The sequence below is a fragment of the Meles meles genome, chromosome 7 (genome assembly GCF_922984935.1).
Source record: "Meles meles chromosome 7, mMelMel3.1 paternal haplotype, whole genome shotgun sequence".
Lineage (NCBI taxonomy): Eukaryota > Metazoa > Chordata > Mammalia > Carnivora > Mustelidae > Meles > Meles meles.
The window spans coordinates 65,086,295-65,107,937 of NC_060072.1; the positions used below are offsets into that span (position 1 = coordinate 65,086,295).

A 21,643-nucleotide genomic window follows, 5' to 3' on the forward strand; every position below is an offset into this window, starting at 1 on the left:
ACTTACTGGACTTGAGAAAACAATGGAGGATTTCAGTGAGCTCTTTACCAAAGAGAAAAGAACAATAGTTGAAATTAAAAATACACTAAATGGAATAAATGGCAGACAAGGGGAAGCAAAATGGATTAGCAACTTGGAGGACAGAGTAATGGAAAGTAATCAAGCTGAGCAGGTGAGGGGAAAACAAATTATGCAGAATGAAAATAGACTTAGGGAACTCAGTGTCCCCATCAGGTATAACAACATTTGCTTACAGGGATCCCGGGAAAAGGAGAGAGAAAGGGGGCAGAAAATTTATTTGAAGAAATAATAGCTGAAAAGTACCTTAATCTGGAAAAGGAAATAGAAGTCCAGATCCAGGACGTAGAGACATTCCCCCAACACCAAAAAATCAACCAAAGAAGGTCCCTTCCAAGACAATAATTTAAATGACACAAAGTGGTGATAAAGAATTTTAAAAGGAGAAAGAGAAAAGAAAGTTATGTACAAGGCTGTCAGTGGATTTTTCAGCAGAAACTTTGCAGGCCAGATGGGAATGGTAAGATTTATTCAAAATGCCTGAAGGAAAGTATCTGTAACCAAAAATACTCTATCTGGTAAGGCTATTACTCTGAATAGAAGGAGAGATATAGTGTTTTCCAGACAAACAAAAGTTAAAAGAATTCATGACCACTAAACCAGCACTATAAGAAATGTTAGTGGAAAACAAAAACCATGAATAAGAAAAGTAGGAAGCACAAAGGAAGTGAAAATAAGTATTATCTATAAAAACCAGTCAAGGGTTTCACAAAGTAAAAAGAAATGAAGTATGACACCATATACCTAAAATATGGGAGTGGGGGGAGTGACAGGTGTAAAGAAAGTTCATACTTAGGTGACCATCAACTTAAAAAAGACTACTATACACAGATGTGGTATACAAACCTATTGGTAACCAAATCAAAAACCAGTAACAGATACACAAAAAATAAAGACAAAGGAATCTATCACTGAAGAAAGCCAACTTATGGGGACAGGAGAGCAAGGGAAGAAAGGAATGGAGAAGAACTTCACAAACAACCAAAACCAAGTAACATACCTATAAGTAAGTGCTATGAATGCACATGGACCAAATTCTCTAATCAAAAGACAGAGGGTGATGGAATGGATTAAAAAAAAAAAAAAAAAAGACCCATATATATGCAGTGTAGAAGAGACTCATTTCACAACATATGGAGACTGAAAGTGAAGGAATGGAAAAATAATTATCATGAAAATGGAAGTGAAAAGAAAGCCAGGGTAGTAATACTTAGACATTAAACACTGTTAAAATAGACAAAGAAGGACGCTACATAATCATAAAGAGAACAGTCCAACCAGATGATAGAACAATTTTAAATATTTATGTACCCACCATGGGAGCTCCCAAATATATAAAGACGCTATTAACGAATAAATAAAGTAATTGATAGGAATACTTGGATAGGGGACTTTAATACTCCACTTACATCAATGGATAGATCAAAAGAAAATCAAGAAGAAACAGTGGCTAATTTAAAGGACACATTGGGTCAGATGGATCTAACAGATATATTCAGAACGTTCCGTCCTAAAACAGCAGTGTACACATGGAACATTCTCCATAATACATCCCATGTTAGGTCACAACGCAAGTCTCAACAAATTCAAAAAGAAGTCATACCATGCATCTTTTCTGAACACAACACTATGAAAGTAGAAACCAACCACAAGAAAAAAACCTGGAAAGGACACATATACATGGAGATTAAATAACATGCTAGTAAACAATGAATGATTTCTTGGTTGACCCAAAGAAGAAATAAAATGATACATGTAAACAAATGAAAATGGAAACAAAATGGTCCAAGAGTGTTGGGAGCAATAAAAGCCATTCTACAAAGGAAATTCATAGAGGCCTACCTCAAGAATCAAGAAAAATCTTAAAAAACTTAATGTATACCTGAGGGAGCAAGAAAAAGAAGAACAAACAAATCCCCACACCAGCAGAATGAAGGAAATAATTAGAGCAGAAATGAATCTTATAGAAACTAAAAATTAGAACAGATCAATGAGGTCAGGAGCTGGTTCTGTGAAAAGATCAACAAAATTGATAAACCCTTAGCCAGATTCAGAGTAAGAGAGAGAAAGGGGACTCAAAATCATAAATGGAGGTTTAGGCAACAACCTAAACCACAGAAACACAAAGGATTGTAAGAGAATGGTACAAAAAATTATATTCCAACAAATTGGATAACCTAGAAGAAATGGATAAATTTCTAGAAACATAATCTCCCAAAACTGAACCAGCAAGAAATAGAATGTTTGAGCAAACTAATTATCAACAATGAAATTGAATCAGTAATCAAGACTCCCAACAAATAACAGTTCAGGACCAGATGGCTTCACAGGTGAATTTTAACCAACATTTAAAGAGTTAATATCTGTTCTTAAACTTTTCCAAAAAATTAAAGAGGAAAGAAAACTTCCAAATTCATTCTGTGAGGCCAACATTACTCTGATACCAAAATGAAAGAAAGACGCCACAAAAAAGAACTTCTGAGCCATCTGTGATGAATATAGATGCAGAAATCAACAAAGTATTATTAGCACAGTAAATCCAACAATATGTTAAAAAAAAATCATTTACCACAATCAAGTGGGATTTATTCCCAGGTTGCAAGAGTGGTTCAGTATTCACAAATCAATGTCTTGCATTACATCAGTAAGAGAAAAGATAAAAACCATATGATCATTTTACTAGATGCAGAAAAAGCATTTGACAAAGTACAACATCCATTCATGATAATAACCGACAACAAAGTTGTTGCAGATGGAACAGAGCTCAACATAATAAAGACTATATATGAAAAACCCACAGTTAACATCATACTCAGTGGTGAAAAACTGGGAGCTTTTCTCATAAGGTCAGAAACAAGGCAAGAATGTCCAGTCTCACCAGTTATTCAGCATAGTACTGGAAGTCCTAGCCACAGCAATCATGTAAGAAAAAGGAATAAAAGAAAAAGGAATAAAAATTGGTGAGGAGGAAGTAAAACTTCCACTATTTGCAGATGACAGGAGACTGTATATATGGCAAACTCAAGACTCCATCAAAAACCTACTAGAACTGATAAGTGAATTCAGTAAGGTCACAGAATACAAAAGCAACATAGAGAAAACCATTACATTTATACACACTAGTAATGAAGTAATGAAATTAAGAAAACAATCCCGTTTGCCATTGCACCAAAAAGAATAAAATACCTAGGAATAAACTTAACCAAGGAGGTAAAAGACCTGTACTTTGGAAAGTACAGAACATTAATGAAAGAAGTTGGAGATGACACAACCAAATGGAAAGATACTCCATGCTCACGGGTTGGAAGAATTACTATTGTTAAGATGTCCACTCTGCCTAAAGCAAGCTACAGATTTAATGCAATCCCTATGAAAATACCATCAGCATTTTTCACAGAACTAGGACAATCTTAAGATTTGTATGGAACCACAAAAGCCTCCAAATAGTCAAAGCCGTCTTGAAAAAGAAAAACAAAACTAGAGGTATCACAACCCTAGATTTCAAGATACACTACAAAGCTGTAGTAATGAAAACAGTATGGGTACTGGCACAGAAATAGACACACAGATCACTGGAATAGAATAGAGAGCCCAGAAATAAACCCCTGATCATATGGCAATTAATATACGACAAAGGAGGCAAGAGTATGCAATGGAAAAGAGTCTCTTCAATAATGGTTTGGGAAAATAAGACCACTTTCTTACATCATACACAAAAATAAACTCAAAATGGATTAAGAACATAAATGTGAGATCTGGAACCATAAACTGCTAGAAGAGAGCATAGGCAGTAATTCTCTGACATCGGCCATAACATCTTCTAGACAGGTCTCCTGAGGTAAGGGAAACAAAAACAAAATAAACTGTTGGGATTACATCGGAGTGAAAAGCTTCTGCACAGTAAAGGAAACAACCAACAAAACTAAAAGACAACCTATGGAATGGGAGAAGAGATTTGCAAATGACAGTCCGATAAGAGGTTAGTATCCAAAAAATATATAAAGAACTTACACAACTCAACACCCAAAAAACAATCCAATTAAAAAATGGGCAGAAGACATGAATAGATATTTGTCCAAAGACATACAGATGGCCAACAGACACGTGAAAATATGCTCAGCATCATTCATCACCAGAGAAATGCAAATAAAAAACCACAATGAAATATCACCTCACACTTGTCAGCCTGGTGAAAACACAAAAAACAAGTGTTGGTGAGGATGTGGAGAAAAAGGAACCCTCGTATGCTATTGATGGAAATGCAGTTTGGTGCAGCAACTGTGTGAAACAGTATAGAGGTTCCTTGAAAAGTCAAAAATAGAACTACCATGTGATCCAGTAGTGGCACTACTGGGCATTTACCCAAAGAATACAAAACCACTAATTGGAAGCTATATGTACCCCCAAGTTGATTGCGGCATACCAGCCCAGGTGTCTATTGATAGAGGAATGTATAAAGAAGATGATGTGTGTGTGCATCATCACACACACACACACACACACACACACACACACACACACACACACACACTGGAATATTATTCAGCTACAAATAAGAATGAAATCTTGTCCTTTACAACAGTAGGGATGGATCTAGGGAGTATAATGCTAAGCAAAATAACCCAGTCAGATAAAGACAAATATCATATGATTTCACTCCTGTGTGGAATTTAAGAAACAAAACAAATGAACAAAGGGAAAACAAGAGAGACAAACCAAAAAAGTGACTCTTAACTGGAGAGAACAAACAGATGGTTAGTTACTAGAGGGGAGGTGGGTAGGGGCTCCGGGGAAATAGGTGAAAGGGTTTAAGAGTCACTCATCTTGGTGAGCACAGAGGAATACGTGGAAATGTTGCATCACTATATTGTACACCTGAAATTAACACTGTATGTTGTGAACTACACTAGAATGAAAACAAAAAAAGGTTGTTGCTCAGTTGGGCAGAACAGCTAATATGAGTCACATTCCTTCACAATGCTAAGTATAAAGAAATCTAGCTCCTTTGAGGTTATTTCCAACTTTGTCACCTTAAATACTCTTGTTCTTTTTCCCCCTCTTTTTCTTGGCAAACACTAGAGGCAAAGAAGAAGATTGAACAACAAGGAGGCTTCACCTTTGAAAACAAAGGAGTCCTCTCGGCATTTAACTTTGGGACTGTGCCCAGCAACAACTGAGAGAAGGAACAGCAGCCTACCAGATGGCGTCACTACATTTTACTTCACCAGGGGAACGTGAAGGTCAGGGGAGGAAAAGAGTGGGCTGCTCAGCAGCACCCTGCTGCTGTGCCAGTTAACTCTGGCATCAGGCGCCGTTTCATCCTCTCCCTCTTCCCCTTTGACCTTTCTCCCCACCCCGAAATACATATTCTAAGCAGCTACTGTAATGAATGAAATTCAAGGAAAACAAAATCAGTGGACTGAAAAGGACAAATCATATTCTCCAAAGGATGAACGACCAAGGTGGTTTTAGAGGACTGAATTGAATTGCACGTCTCAGGTTTTTGCCATGCAGAATCAAAGGACTTATGCGGATAACAGTGCCTTCTGTTGTACATGAATTATCTGAAAAATTTTTTTGGAGTGCATTGCAATTTTTTTTAAAGCATAAAACATATTTCTAGATATAATGTAAACCTTGGCTATATGTTGACTTACTCTGCATTTTACTATGTGAATTTACTGTTAGGCAGTTAGCTACAAGTCACTCTGGTTTCAAAAACATCACTGTTCCCCTTGCTCACCCTGCTGCTGGGGGCTCTCTTCAGGGGTTGTAAAATATGCACTGGCTCTGGTTTTTCATCACATGTTTTGTGGCTTTCCTAATAAGTGTCTTATTCCCTCTTCCATCCTATTCTTGAGCCCTGAAAGAGGTGGTATTTCTTTTGGAGTCAGCAAATATGGATATAAATTTCATTTATAACATGGTGAGTTCAGGACTCAAAACTTTCTTGGCAGCAAGTGACGGGAACTCTTTAGTCACTGGAACTAACAGTAAGTCTGAGTATATTCTGAATCATGTACTTAATTATGTAATGAATTGATTATTTTACTAAAGCACATTGAACTCTTATAAGAAGGGTGGTGCATAAGCACCATAAGTGGTCTTTCTGGATGGGGGCTTGCATTTTCAACAACGTATCATTCCAGCTATGTTGGACCTGGGTCCAAAACATTTTCTAATAAAATTTTTTATCTGTGATAAAGACCCAAATGAATTTAACTTCTACTTTTCACACATCTGAATTTTTTCCTACGTTATTCATTCTAGCCTTTGTTATAGCTAAGTTCAGCTTGTTATGTTTTTTATGGGTTGGGGTGTTGTTCAGCTGCCCTCTTAGATGGTAATGATTGATGCCTATAAGAAATATTGCAGATGGAGGTTTCGGCTGTTTTTCTGAACAAATTCAACACTAAAACATGGATCACAGTGTTTTCATACAGTAAAGTGAAAGTGTATTTCCAAAACCTAATGTATTACTGGATGTGATAACAGTTTTCCATTTTTGTGAAATGTCTGCAGCATATATTTCCCCTCAGTGACTGGAGGAATTTTCTCCAGGTGCTTCCTATATTACCATCCCTTGTTAATATTAACTCTCTTTAGAAGTTTAGGTTATTTAAGTAGTTTTTACATAAGTAGCCTAGGAAGCCATGAGTTTCAGAGTTCAATATCCCTTGCTTTCCTCTGTCCCTTTTCCCAAGGCATGGATACTGAATGTGCCAGCTGGCAGAAGAGAAAGGTGGCACTTGGGGACATTTTAGATATCTTACGCTTTGAAACTCTTCTTATTCTCCCCATATCCAAAATGATTTATTTTAACGTAAATAATATGCCTTCACACTGGATTGTAAAAGGCATGTGATTTTATTTTTGTGAGGTATTGTCTTCTGCAGTATTAAAGGGAAAGAGGTGTTAATGTGTATCATCCTATCTTGTTTTTGAAGCCAGGGTAGTTGTATAATTTTGTTACCAGCAGTGCTAACCTGAATGTGATCTGGTTAACTTGGAAATGCAGGAACTTATATGAATGTACTGTAAAATAAAACATGGACTGATTCCCAGGATTCTGAACCCCTCTGTGTGAAATGTTTTCTGGAGCGTGGAGGTACTTCAAGCAGATGATAAAAATCCATCAGTATGTTTTCTTGATTTTGGGAGGAGGTGGAACAAGGTAGCTGTTGGCTTGGGAAGGTAAGAAGGGTTCATCAGGAGAAGTTAGAGTGGAGAGTGGTTGGAAGCGAAACCCTATCTCATAAGTCATGGTGTCCTGAGGAGAAAGATAGGTGCTCTGAAAAAGCAAAGGTCATTAAAGCCACATCAGGACCTTGAAGGAAAATAAAAAAGGTGCTGGAAATAGAGCCTTTTTCTGATTGCCTTTTCCTAATATGATGACAGCCTAACTTGAGTGGAATGGGGACTTCCAGGTAGCTGGCCGAGTAGAAAGATCCTTAGCTCACCTACGTCCCCAGCTACTCCTAGATGAAACCTATATCAGTAAGATTAACTGAAAAAACAACCCAAAGACTGGCAGAACAGACTCTCCACTGCTAAATGTAGACAAGAGGCCACTTCAAAGAGAGTAGGAAGGGCAGGATGCAGTTGGAAACCAAACTGCCCTTCAAAACTGAGATGGGAGGGACACCTCAAGCATGGATAGAGGAGACTATAAGACCCCATGCTAGGCACCCCAGGCATGGGGGACCTGCAATAGAAAGACTAATCCACATAACATTTGCCTTTGAAAATCAGAGGGACTTTGTAAGTTTTTACAGTCAATGGGGCTCAACATTGGGAACTTTAAAAATCAGTAGGCTCCGCTGGGCGAGCAAGAGGGCAAGAGGAAACTGAGTCCCCACCGTAAAGAGCATAGCAAACAACCCCACTGGGATGTGGCATAGAAGCAGCAGTTTAACAAACACCCAGGGTGTGAAGAAGATAGATTTACTAATCTCAGGATGTGTGCTGGAAGGGCAGAGATCCTTAGGAGATTTCTACAAGAACAGAAGTGCTAGCAGGCACCATTTCTCTCCCCCGGCCCCTAGTCTACGCCTGCAGGGACCAGCACAGCGTGAACACTCTCCACCTAGCTTGGCTAACAAGTGCACCCACTCCTCCAATCTACACTCAGAAGTCCATTCCGCAGCAGTGCCACAAGCTTGGTGGTATGAAAGTAGCTCCAACAGGGGCCAGCATGACCCCCAAATGACACCTCCCCTGAGGGGAGGGGAAGAAAACCACACATACCAGTCTGAATGTGGTGAGAGCAGTGGCTGTGGGCAGACATCCCGTCTGATTATAGGCCCTGCCCACCAGGGAACATCTTTCAGGGGACAACAGGGAGAGTGCCCTGCAGTTAGGTGCTACTACAGCTCTGGCAAATGCCTCCTCTGACCCAACTCAAGCTGAAGGTAGTCCCAGACTGGCCCATTAACAATACAGGGACCAAGCCTCCCCACAACAGGCTAAGAGAGCCATTGCTGCTGAATGAAAGCAAATGCAGCTCAGCCATAATAATAGGGAATGCAACACACATGAGAGACATCCCTAAAACACCCAGTTCTGGTAAACAGGGGACACTGCATTGCAGGGCACCATAGGACCTTTTCTTCATAAGGACATTACTTTCAAGAGTAGGAGATTTAATTGACTTTACTAACACCCAGAAACAGACCCAGAGTTAGACAAAATGAGGACACAGCAGAATATATCCCAAATAAAAGAACAGGACAAAATTACAGCCAAAGAGCTAAGGAGATGGAAATAAATAATATGCCTGATAGAGAATTTAAAGAATGATCATAAAAACACTCATTGAACTTAAGAAAAGAGTGGAGAATTGGGGCGCCTGGGTGGCTCAGTGGGTTAAGCCACTGCCTTCGGCTCAGGTCATGGTCTCAGGGTCCTGGGATCGAGCCTCGCATCGGGCTCTCTGCTTAGCAGGGAGCCTGCTTCCCTTCCTCTCTCTCTGCCTGCTTGTGATTTCTGTCTGTCAAATAAATAAATAAAAATCTTTAAAAAAAAAAAAAGAGTGGAGAATCTCAGTGAGACCCTCAACAAAGAGATAGAGAACATAAAAGAGAACCAATCAGAGATGAGGATCTCCATAACTGAAATTAAAAATCCACTAGAGGGAATAAAACCACAGAAAGCAGAGCAGATCAGTGACCTGGAGAACAGAGTAATGGATGAAGGTCAATCATGACAAACAGGACAAAGAAAAAGAAAAATGAGTCTAGATAAAGGGAACTAAGTGATACCATCAAGCATAATAATATTCACATTTTAGGGGTCCCAGAAGAGAGAAAAGGGGACAGAAAATCATTTGAAGATCTAAGAGCCAAAAACTTCCCTAATCGGGGAAGGAAACAGTAATTCAGATCCTGGAGGCACAGAGAGCTCCTAACAAAATCAACCCAAAGAGGTCCACACCAAGACACACAGTAATTAAAATGGCAAAAAGTATTGATAAAGAGAGAATTTGAAAAGCAACAAGAGAAAAGAGTTATGTATAAGGAAACCCCATAAGACTATCAGTTGGTTTTTCAGCTGAAACTTTGCAGTCCACATGGGAGTGGCCTGATTTATTCAAAGTGCCGAAAGAAAAATCCTGCAACCAAGAATACTCTATCCAACATGGCTATCATTCAGAATAGAAGGAGAGATAAAGAGTTTCCTACAATAACACAAGTTAAAGGAATTCATTACCACAAACCAACCTTATAAGAAATATTAAAGGGGATTCCTCAGAGAGGAAGATCACAGGCAGGCATAAGAAAAATGGGAAGTAGAAGAGCAATAAATCAAGTATATCTATAAAAATCAGCCAAGGGACTCACAAAATAAAAAGATATAAAGTATGACATGATATACCTAAAATGTGGGAGAGAGAAGAGTAAAATTTTAGTGCTCTTAGAATGGGTTCGAACTTTAGTGACCATCAAATTAACATGGACAGCTATACGTATGTTATATATAAACCTAATGGAAACCACAAATCAAAAACCAGTAATGGATATGCAAAAAATAAAGAGAAAGGAATCTAAGTGTTACACAAAAGAAAGCCAAAGACTGCAGAAGAAAGGAATAGAGAAGAACTTCAAAGGCAACTGTAAAGTAACAAAATGCAATAAGTACATACCTATCAATAATTACTTTGAATGTAAATGGACTAAATGCTCACATCAAAAGACAGGGTGACTGAATGGATAAAAAAGCAAGACCCATCTATATGCTGCATATAAGAGACTCATTTGAGACCTAAAGAAACATGGAGACTGAAAGTGAAGGGATGGAAAAACAATTATGAAAATGGAAGTAAAAAAGAAGGCAGGGCAGCAACACATATATTGGACAAAATAAACCTTAAAACAGACTATTAAAAGAGATAAAGAAGGACCCTACATAATCATAAAGGGAACAATCCAACAAGAAGATATAATGATTATAAATATTTTTGCACCCAATATAGAAGCCCCCAAATATATAAAGCAGCTATTAACAAATCGGTAGGAATACAGTAATAGGGGACTTTAACACCCCACTTACATCGATGGATAGATCATCCAAACAGAAAATCAAGAAGGAAACATTGGCTTTAAAGGACAAATTTGATCAAATAGATATCAGATATTCAGGACATTCCATCCTAAAACAGCAGAGTACACATTCTTTTCAAGTGCACTTGGAACATTCTCTATAATACATCACATGTTAGGTCACAAATCAAGTCTCAACAAATTAAAAAATATAGAAGTCATACCATGCATCTTTTCTGAACACAATGCTATAAAGCTAGAAGTTGACCAAAGAAAAAAATCTGAAGAAAACAAAAATACTTGGAGGTTAAATAACATGCTAGTAAACAATGTATGGGTTAGCCAAGAAATCAAAGAATAAATAAAAAATATACATGTAAACAAATGAAAACGGAAACACAACGGTCCAAAATCTTTGGGATGCAGCAAAAAGTGTTCTAAGAGAGAAGATTATAACAATACCAGTCTACCCCAAGAAACAAGAAAAATCTTAAATAAACAACTTAATCCTACACCTGAGGGAGCAAGAAAAAGAAGACAAATCCCCAAATCAGCAGAAGGAAGGAAATAACAGATTAGAGTAGAAATAAATGAAATAGAAATTTCAACAACAAAACAACAACAACAACAAAAACAAAATGACAAAAGAAAACAACGGAATAGACCAAGGGAAATAGGAACTGGTTCTTTGAAAGGATCAACAGCCAGATTCATCCAACAGAAAAAGAGAGAGAGAAACGGAACTTAAAATCAGAAATGAAAGGGGAGAAATATCAACCAACACCACAGAAATATAAACAGCTGTAGAAGAATATGAAAAACTGTATTCCAACAAACTGGATAACCTAGAAAAAATGGATAAATCACTAGAAACATATTACCACCCCAAACAGAACCAGCAAGAATATTTGAGCAGACAGATTTCCAGCAATGAAATGAAATCCATAATAAAAAAATTCCCAACAAACAACAGTCTAGGACCAGATGGTTTCACAGGTGAATTTTACCAAACATATAAAGAGTTAATACCTATTCTCCAACTATTCAAAATACAGAAGAGGAAGGAAAACTTCAAATTCATTCTATGAGGCCAGCACTACCATGATACCAAAACCACATAAAGAGAAAAAATACTCCAAAAAAAGAGAATGGCAGACCAATATCTCTGATGAACGTAGATGTAAAAATCCTGAAAAAAAAAAAAAAAAAAAGAAATTATTTTAAGCACACTAAATCCAACAATATATTTTAAAAATCATTCACCATGATCAACTGGGATTTATTCCTGGGACGCAAGTGTAATTCAATGTTTGCAAATGTATCAACAGGATACACTACATCAACAACATGTAGGCTAGAAACCATATGATCATTTCATTAGATGCTAAACATGTACTTGACAAAGTACAACATCCATGCATGATAATTACCCTCAATGTTGTTGCAAATGGAACAGAACTCAACATAACAAAGACTATATATGAAAAACCCACAGTTAACATCATACTCAATGGTGAAAAACTGACAAGACAAGAATGTCCACTCTCATCACTGCTATTCAGCATAGTACTGGAAGTCCTAGCCACAGCAATCATGTAAGAAAAAGGAATAAAAGACATCCAAATTGGTGAGGAGGAAGTAAAACTTTCACTATTTGCAGAAGACATGAGACTATATATATGGCAAACTCAAGACTCCATCAAAAACCTACTAGAACTGATAAGTGAATTCAGTAAGGTCACAGAATACAAAAGCAACATAGAGAAAACCATTACATTTATACACACTAGTAATGAAGTAATGAAATTAAGAAAACAATCCCGTTTGCCATTGCACCAAAAAGAATAAAATACCTAGGAATAAACTTAACCAAGGAGGTAAAAGACCTGTACTTTGGAAAGTACAGAACATTAATGAAAGAAGTTGGAGATGACACAACCAAATGGAAAGATACTCCATGCTCACGGGTTGGAAGAATTACTATTGTTAAGATGTCCACTCTGCCTAAAGCAAGCTACAGATTTAATGCAATCCCTATGAAAATACCATCAGCATTTTTCACAGAACTAGGAAAAACAATCTTAAGATTTGTATGGAACCACAAAAGCCTCCAAATAGTCAAAGCAGTCTTGAAAAAGAAAAACAAAACTAGAGGTATCACAACCCTAGATTTCAAGATACACTACAAAGCTGTAGTAATGAAAACAGTATGGGTACTGGCACAGAAATAGACACACAGATCACTAGAAAAGAATAGAGAGCCCTCCCCACCCCCCCAAAAGAATGGAGAGCCTAGAAATAAACCCCTGATCATATGGCAATTAATATACGACAAAGGAGGCAAGAGTATGCCATGGGAGAAGGTGTTGGGAAAACTGGACAGCTAAATGCAAAAGAATGAAACTGAGCCATTTTCTTATACCATACATAAACTCAAAATGCACTGAAAACCTAAACGTGAGATGTGAAACCATAAAAATCCTGTAAGAGCACAAATAGTAATTTCTTGAACATCTGCTATAACATTTTTCTAGATATGTCCCCTGTGGTGGGTGGGGAGAAATTCCAGGAGTGCCAGGTTGGCTCAGTTACTTAAGCATCTGCCTTCAGCTCAGGACATGATCTCAGGGGGCTGGGATTGAGCCCCACATCAGGATTGCTGCTCAGTGGGGAGTCTGCTTGCTCTTCTTCCACTGCCCCTTCCTCCCCCTCCGGCTCCTGTTCTGTTTTTCTCTCAAAAAATAAATAAAATCTTAAAAAAATCCAGATAAGCCTTAAATGGTAATCCTTCCTGATTCTGTTTCATTCTCTCCATTAGGTTCAGTGTACAAGTGCTGCCTCTGGGTGGGTTGGAAGTTTCTTGGGCAGTCTACTAGAGAGTGAGGCCACAAAAATCAATGAACAAAGGGTTGGAAGCAGCCCAGACAGCAGGGCAGCTGTGGCAGATCTGAGAGCCAAGAGAGAGGCGTGCACAACAGAGAGGGAGTAGCTGGGCAGCGGGAGAGTCTGGGCTGGGCAGTGGTGGTGGTGGAGGGAGAGGAGGGCTGTGTTGAGGAGAGGACAGAGTGCAGGGCTCTCCCTTGGACAGAGCAGGTGAACGAGTGCATGTGCTCCCTGCAGGTCATGTGAGGAAGCTCACCCTGGAGATCACCCAGCTTGAAAAGAGATGTCACAGGTAGATGGGTGCCTCTCAAGAGCTAGAAACTGGAGGCTTCTCAAAGGGTTTGGAATGTGCAGGAAGCAAAGAGCAACTCAGGCAAGAGTGACTTTTTCCCACAGGACCCCCTTTGGCATGAAGGGATAAACTGGGACAGATGGGAACTAAGCAACAAGGCTTTATGGGGCCCAGCGTCCCCCACACACCTCTCTTGTGTATAGTGACCCCCATTCCAACAACCTACTGAGTGAGGACAGTACCTTCATTTCTCTTGCTTGCCAGTCAATGTCTCTGGAAACTTCCACGGTTCTGTTCTCACTGCTGATTTCTAGACTATCCAACTCCACTGGTCTCTCCTCATTCAAGTCGGTAAATTAGAATTCCTTCACAGTGGATGACTTCTGGCCTTGCTGCTAGCACCTCCCTCTTCTTTTTCACAGCACTTGTATGTTTTTCTGTTCTGCCTTGAATTGCTTATGTCGCTGCTTGCAAGTTTGAGGGCAGATACTGTGTTTTACATAGTTTTTTGGTACACATTTTGTCTTCTTTACATATACCGCAACTGGTGGCCTCGCATGGTTAGTGTGAACAAATGAATGGCTACTTGAGGTTCTGCTATTGAGCTGAGAATGCAGAGTTTCTCGGAGGCTAAATAAGAACTCAGAGACAGGTAGCAGGCAGCTGGCTTTTCGAAGGACAAAACAAGTGTACTGCAGCAGCCACCTCCGCTGCTGGATGATGAAGTAGAGAATATGCTTCCAGAGGGAAGCTGCTGACTGGGGATTACTCCGGTCTCTACTGTAAGAAGGTCAGAGAGGGACAGTAAGGAATCCCCCAAACTGAGAAGGTGCTGTGGGACTGGAAATGAAGCAGGCGATGCCATACAATTTACACAGCTTTATCAGGGTAACTTACTGACAGTGGGGATCAGGTGGAAGACGATCCAGGCTCTGGACAGTTATTCTCTGCAAAGGCTGGACCTTCATGTGTAGACTTTTTAGAGTGAGGAGATGCACAGAAAGGCACTGTAGGAGATCAAAGGGTTCACATGCCCTTAATTGACAGCTCACCTTTCATTAGATCTCATGGTACCACCTGTGTATCAGGAAAGGGAGAGGCTATGTTATCTCTAACAGATTCACGGGAGGCCAAAACAAGCCTCCTTTCATCCTGGCCTTGGTGGGCGTTTCTGAAGCTGAAGCCCAGTTTCTGATGTGCAAAGTGCTTTTTCAGGATTACAAAAGACATTCCTTGGTACCTTCAGTGACAAGGCTACAAGGCTTCAGGATTCACATGTTAGGTCTAACAGGTCATCATTTCCCTCTTAGTTACTAGTCATCCTTGCTCCCAGAGATGGCTACACAGCAGACCTCATGGAGCACCAACACAGATCTCAGCAAATGTGGGGATAGAATTTCCATTTCTACGTAGCTCCTTGAATCTGTGCCTATTATAAAGAAAGAATGAAACCAATCAGTTTGTCATTACCCTCTGTGGAATTCCTTTGTAGAGCATGGTTTTGCTCAAACCCCCAAAAAGGTATCTGGACACCCTCATTGTCTTCAAAGGCAAGATATGGGTGCGGTAGGCAGTGATGAGTGGGGCACAGCTGTTAATTCAAGGGGAATGATACCAGTGACTCTGCTCTTGTGCTGTGTTCCCTGATAATAAGTATGCAGGCTTACAGGTTTTATTTTTTGTTTTTATGGGTGGTGTTTTTTGGGGCACAGTGTAACCCTGCTATCTTATATGTTCTTACATTTTTTTTTAAATCCTTTCAAGCATCACAGGACTTCTGGACACGTATTTTTAATTCCCCCTTGATACCCTGTTTCTCTACTACATTCTCAGCTTTGCTTCTCATCATGTATTGATCCAGAATTTAGCCAATAAAGGAAGAGAAACGTCCATGCTATTATTTTTTAAATGACTCCAAGCCCATTTCAAAAGTAGCACTCATATGTAGTTATCACTTATCATCATGTGATAATGATAATATTATAAAAGCCTCTGAAATAATCATTTAGAAAATCATACAAATTACCATTGGGTATATTATTACTGTATTTTAGAGTTTCATGAAAAAAATTTGGAAAGAATCTGGTCTGTAACTCAAGGTTTGAGTGTTTTCAAAATAAAAAATACATTATTTTAAAATATATTTTAATATACTACACACAAAGGGAAAGTCATTCCTGTTTTATTCAAAGTAACTTAATATCATTCTATTCTGTAACACTGTTATAAAGAAAAATTAGTAGCTCAAGCACTGTACTGTAAGTATAGCAATTGTGGTTGTTGTTGGAATTCAGCTGTCTATGAACTACTTCATCACACTGAACTAAATCAAAGCCTATAGGGAGCACTGTGGAATTAATATAGGATTAAGAAAGAATTGTTCACATTACATCACTTAAATGATAGATCTTAATCCCTATAATAAAGTCAAACATTGCCATGCTTGCAAAAGAATAATGAGATCATAGGACTGACTTTTTCATCTAAGATTAAAGAATCCGTCTAGAGTGATCACATTACCACAGCAGCCCTTTGTGTTGCCATTCATCCCATCTTGGCATTCTGTGTTAGACCTTCCCATGTTGTCTTGGTGAGTTTATCAGGGGCTATTAGCACCACACATAGGGGCCAAGAGCTATTAAGTAACCATCTACACTGTGATTTGGAGGATCATGAAAATGACCACTGTCCACAAATATATTTCCACTACCCTCTGTTAGGATAGCTACCATCTGGGTGTTGAAAGCTTTTCAGGATTCTTGACATCTTTGTTACTAAAGAAGTTGGTTGTTGAAGATGGCAGAGAAGTAGCAGGCTGAGACTACATCAGGTAGCAGGAGATCAGCTAGATAGCTTATCTAAACATTGCAAACACCTACAAATCCAACGGGAGATCGAAGAGAAGAAGAACAGCAATTCTAGAAACAGAAAATCAACCACTTTCTGAAAGGTAGGACTGGTGGAGAAGTGAATCCAAAACCACGGGAAGATAGACCGCGGGGGGAGGGGCCGGCTCCCGGCAAGCAGCGGAGCAATGCAGCACAAAATCGGGACTTTTAAAAGTCTGTTCCACTGGGGGACATTGCTCCAGAGGCTAAACCAGGGTGAAGCCCACGCAGGGTCAGCGTGGCCCTGGGTCCCGCAGGGTCACAGAAGGATCAGGGGTGTCAGAGTGTCACAGAGCTCGCAGGTATTAGAACGGGGAAGCTGGCTACAGAGACAGAGTTGAGGAGTGAGGTCTCAGCTTGGGGTTACCTTGAACTGGTCGCAGGCTAGGTGAGCTCGGAGCGCGGCTGGAGGCTGGTGATATGGGAATGATTGGGCACTGTTCTCTGGAGGCGCACTGAGGAGTGGGGCCCGGGGCTCTCGGCTGCTCCAGGCCGGAGACTGGGAGGCTGCCATTTCCATTCCCGTCCTCCGGAACTCTACGGAAAGTACTCAGGGAACAAAAGCTCCCAAAAGCGAACCTGAGCGGATTACTTAGTCTGGCCCGGTAAGGGCGGTGCAATTCTGCCTCCAGCAAAGACACGTAAGAATCACTACAACAGGCCCCTCCCCCAGAAGATCAACAAAAAATCCAGCCAGGATGAAGTTCATCTACCAAGGAAAGCAGGTTCAATACCTAGGACAGCAGCGGAATTCAGAGGAGGAGAAAGCAAAGCACAGAACTCATGGCTTTCTCCCCATGATTCTTTAGTCTTGTGGTTAATTCAATTTTTTTTTCAATTTTTTTCTTTTTTCTTCTTCTGCTAAATTTTTTTAAACTTTTACCCTTTTCTTTTTTAACGTTTTTAAACTAGTTTATCTAATATATATATATATCTAATATATATATATATATTCTTTATTTGTTTTCTTTTTAAAATTTTTTTTCTGAACCTCTTTTTATCCCCTTCCCCCCCCCCCATGATTTGGGGTCTCTTCTGATTTGGTTAAAGCATATTTTTCTGGGGTCTTTGCCACCCTTTTAGTATTTTACTTGCTCCTTCATATACTCTTATCTGGACAAAATGACAAGGCGGAAAAATTCACCACAAAAAAAAAAGAACAAGAGGCGGTACCAAAGGCTAGGGACCTAATCAATACAGACATTGGTAATATGTCAGATCTAGAGCTCAGAATGACAATTCTGAAGCTATTAATGAGGTGCAATAAAAAATGGAGGCTCTCATTGCTAGGATAAATGAGGCAGAAGAAAGAATTAGTGATATAGAAGACCAAATGACAGAGAATAAAGAAGCTGTGCAAAAGAGGGACAAACAGCTACTGGACCACGAGGGGAGAATTCAAGAGATAAGTGACACCATAAGATGAAACAACATTAGAATAATTGGTATTCCAGAAGAAGAAGAAAGAGAGAGGGGAGCAGAAGGTCTATTGGAGAGAATTATTGGAGAGAATTTCCCTAATATGGCAAAGGGAACAAGCATCAAAATCCAGGAGGTACAGAGAACCCCCCTCAAAATCAACAAGAATAGGTCCACATCTCATCACCTAATAGTAAAATTTACAAGTCTTAGTGACAAAGAGAAAATCCTGAAAGCAGCCTGGGAAATGAAGTCTGTAACATACAATGGTAAAAATATTAGATTGGCAGCAGACTTATCCACAGAGACCTGGCAGGCCAGAAAGAACTGGCATGATATATTCAGAGCACTAAACGAGAAAAACATGCAGCCAAGAATACTCTATCCAGCTAGGCTATCATTGAAAATAGAAGGAGAGATAAAAAGCTTCCAGGACAAACAAAAACAAAGAATATGCAAACACCAAACCAGCTCTACAGGAAATATTAAAAGGGGTCCTCTAAGCAAAGAGAGAGCCTAAAAGTAGTAGATCAGAAAGGTACAGAGACAAGGTACAGAGCTGGTTCTTTGAAAGAATTAATAAGTTTGATAAACCCCTGGCCAGACTTATCAAAAAGAAAAGAGAAAGGACCCAAATAAATAAAATCATGAATGAAAGAGGAGAGATCACAACTAACACCAAAGAAATACAGACAATTATAAGAACATACTATGAGCAACTCTACGCCAACAAATTTGACAATCTGGAAGAAATGGATGCATTCCTAGAGACATATAAACTACCACAACTGAACCAGGAAGAAATAGAAAACCTGAACAGGCCCATGACCACTAAGGAGATTGAAACAGTCATCAAAAATCTCCAAACAAACAAAAGCCCAGGGCCAGACAGTTTCCCAGGGAAATTCTACCAATCATTTAAAGAAGAAATAATTCCTATTCTCCTGAAACTGTTCCAAAAAATAGAAATGGAAGGAAAACTTCCAAACTCATTTTATGAGGCCAGCATCACCTTGATCCCAACCAGACAAGGATCCCACCAAAAAAGAGAACTACAGACCAATATCCTTGATGAACACAGATGCAAAAATTCTCACCAAAATACTAGCCAATAGGATTCAACAGTACATTAAAAGGATTATTCACCACGATCAAGTGGGATTTTTTCCAGGGCTGCAAGGTTGGTTCAACATCTCCAAATCAATCAATGTGATACAACACATTAATAAAAGAAAGAACAAGAACCATATGATACTCTCAATAGATGCTGAAAAAGCATTTGACAAAGTACAGCATCCATTCCTGATCAAAACTCTTCAAAGTGTAGGGATAGAGGGCACATACCTCAATATTATCAAAGTCATCTATGAAAAACCCACCACAAATATCATTCTCAATGGAGAAAAACTGATAGCTTTTCCGTTAAGGTCAGGAACATGGCAGGGATGTCCATTATCACCACTGCTATTCAACATAGTACTAGAAGTCCTAGCCTCAGCAATCAGACAACAAAAAGAAATTAAAGGCATCCAAATCAGCAAAGAAGAAGTCAAATTATCACTCTTCACAGATGATATGATACTATATGTGGAAAACGCAAAAGACTCCACTCCAAAACTGCTAGAACTTGTACAGGAATATAAAATCAATGCACAGAAATCAGTTGCATTTCTGTACACCAACAACAAGACAGAAGAAAGAGAAATTAAGGAATCAATCCTATTTACAATTGCATCCAAAAGGATAAGATACCTAGGAATAAACCTATCCAAAGAGGCTAAGAATCTATATGCAGAAAACTATAAAGTACTCATGAAAGAAATTGAGGAAGACACAAAGAAATGGAAAAATGTGCCATGCTTCTGGATTGGAAGAATAAATATTGTGAAAATGTCTATGCTACCTAAAGCAATCTACACATTTAATGCAATCCCTATCAAAATACCATCCGTTTTTTTCAAAGAAATGGAATAAATAATCCTAAAATTTATATGGAACCAGAAAAGACCTCAAATAGCCAAAGGAATATTGAAAAAGAAAGCCAAAGTTGGTGGCATCACAATTCCGGACTTCAAGCTCTATTACAAAGCTGTCATCATCAAGACAACATGGTACTGGCACAAAAACAGACACATAGATCAATGGAACAGAATAGAGAGTCCAGAAATAGACCCTCAACTCTATGGTCAACTAATCTTCGACAAAGCAGGAAAGAATGTCCAATGGAAAAAAGACAGCCTCTTCAATAAATGGTGCTGGGAAAATTGGACAGCCACATGCAGAAAAATGAAATTGGACCACTTCCTTACACCACTCATGAAAATAGACTCAAAATGGATGAAGGACCTCAATGTGAGAAAGGAATCCATCAAAATCCTTGAGGAGAACGCAGGCAGCAACCTCTTCGACCTCAGCCACAGCAACATCTTCCTAGGAACATCGGCAAAGGCAAGGGAAGCAAGGGCAAAAATGAACTATTGGGATTTCATCAAGATCAAAAGCTTTTGCACAGCAAAGGAAACAGTTAACCAAACCAAAAGACAACTGACAGAATGGGAGAAGATATTTGCAAACGACATATCAGATAAAGGGCTAGTGTCCAAAATCTATAAGGAACTTAGCAAACTCAACACCCAAAGAACAAACAGTCCAATCAAGAAATGGGCAGAGGATATGAACAGACATTTCTGCAAAGAAGACATCCAGATGGCCAACAGACACATGAAAAAGTGCTCCACATCACTCAGCATCAGGGAAATGCAAATTAAAACCACAATGAGATATCACCTCATACCAGTCAGAATGGCTAAAATTAACAAGTCAGGAAATGAGAGATGCTGGTGAGGATGCGGAGAAAGGGGAACCCTCCTACACTGTTGGTGGGAATGCAAGCTGGTGCAACCACTCTGGAAAACAGCATGGAGGTTCCTCAAAATGTTGAAAATAGAACTACCCTATGACCCAGCAATTGCACTACTGGGTATTTACCCTAAAGATACAAACGTAGTGATCCAAAAGGGCACGTGCACCCGAATGTTTATAGCAGCAATGTCTACAATAGCCAAACTATGGAAAGAACCTAGATGTCCATCAACAGATGAATGGATAAAGAAGATGTGGTATATATACACAATGGAATACTATGCAGCCATCAAAAGAAATGAAATCTTGCCATTTGCGACGATGTGGATGGAACTAGAGGGTATCATGCTTAGTGAAATAAGTCAATTGGAGAAAGACAACTATCATATGATCTCCCTGATATGAGGACGTGGAGATGCAACATGGGGGGTCAGGGAGATAGGAGAAGAATAAATGAAACAAGATGGGATTGGGAGGGGAGACAAACCATAAGTGACTCTTAATTTCACAAAACAAACTGGAGGTTGCTGGGGGGAGGGGGGTTGGGAGAGAGGGAGGGGGGTTATGGACATTGGGGAGGGTATGTGCTATGGAGAGTGCTGTGAAGTGTGTAAACCTGGCGATTCACAGACCTATACCCCTGGGGACAAAAATACATTATATGTTTATAAAAAAATAAGAAA

General features: G+C 39.2%; 1 protein-coding gene across 1 annotated transcript in view; it reads left to right on the top strand.

The window, feature by feature from the left end:
• The window catches only part of IPO8 (importin 8), an 87,813-nt gene extending 80,669 nt beyond the window's left edge, over positions 1 to 7,144 (top strand). The window contains exon 25 of the mRNA XM_046012904.1: positions 5,158 to 7,144. Coding sequence (XP_045868860.1) covers positions 5,158 to 5,255 — 98 coding nt within the window. The 3' untranslated portion in view covers positions 5,256 to 7,144. The remainder of the gene's footprint in view (positions 1 to 5,157) is intronic.
• The last annotated feature ends 14,499 nt before the right edge of the window (positions 7,145 to 21,643 follow it).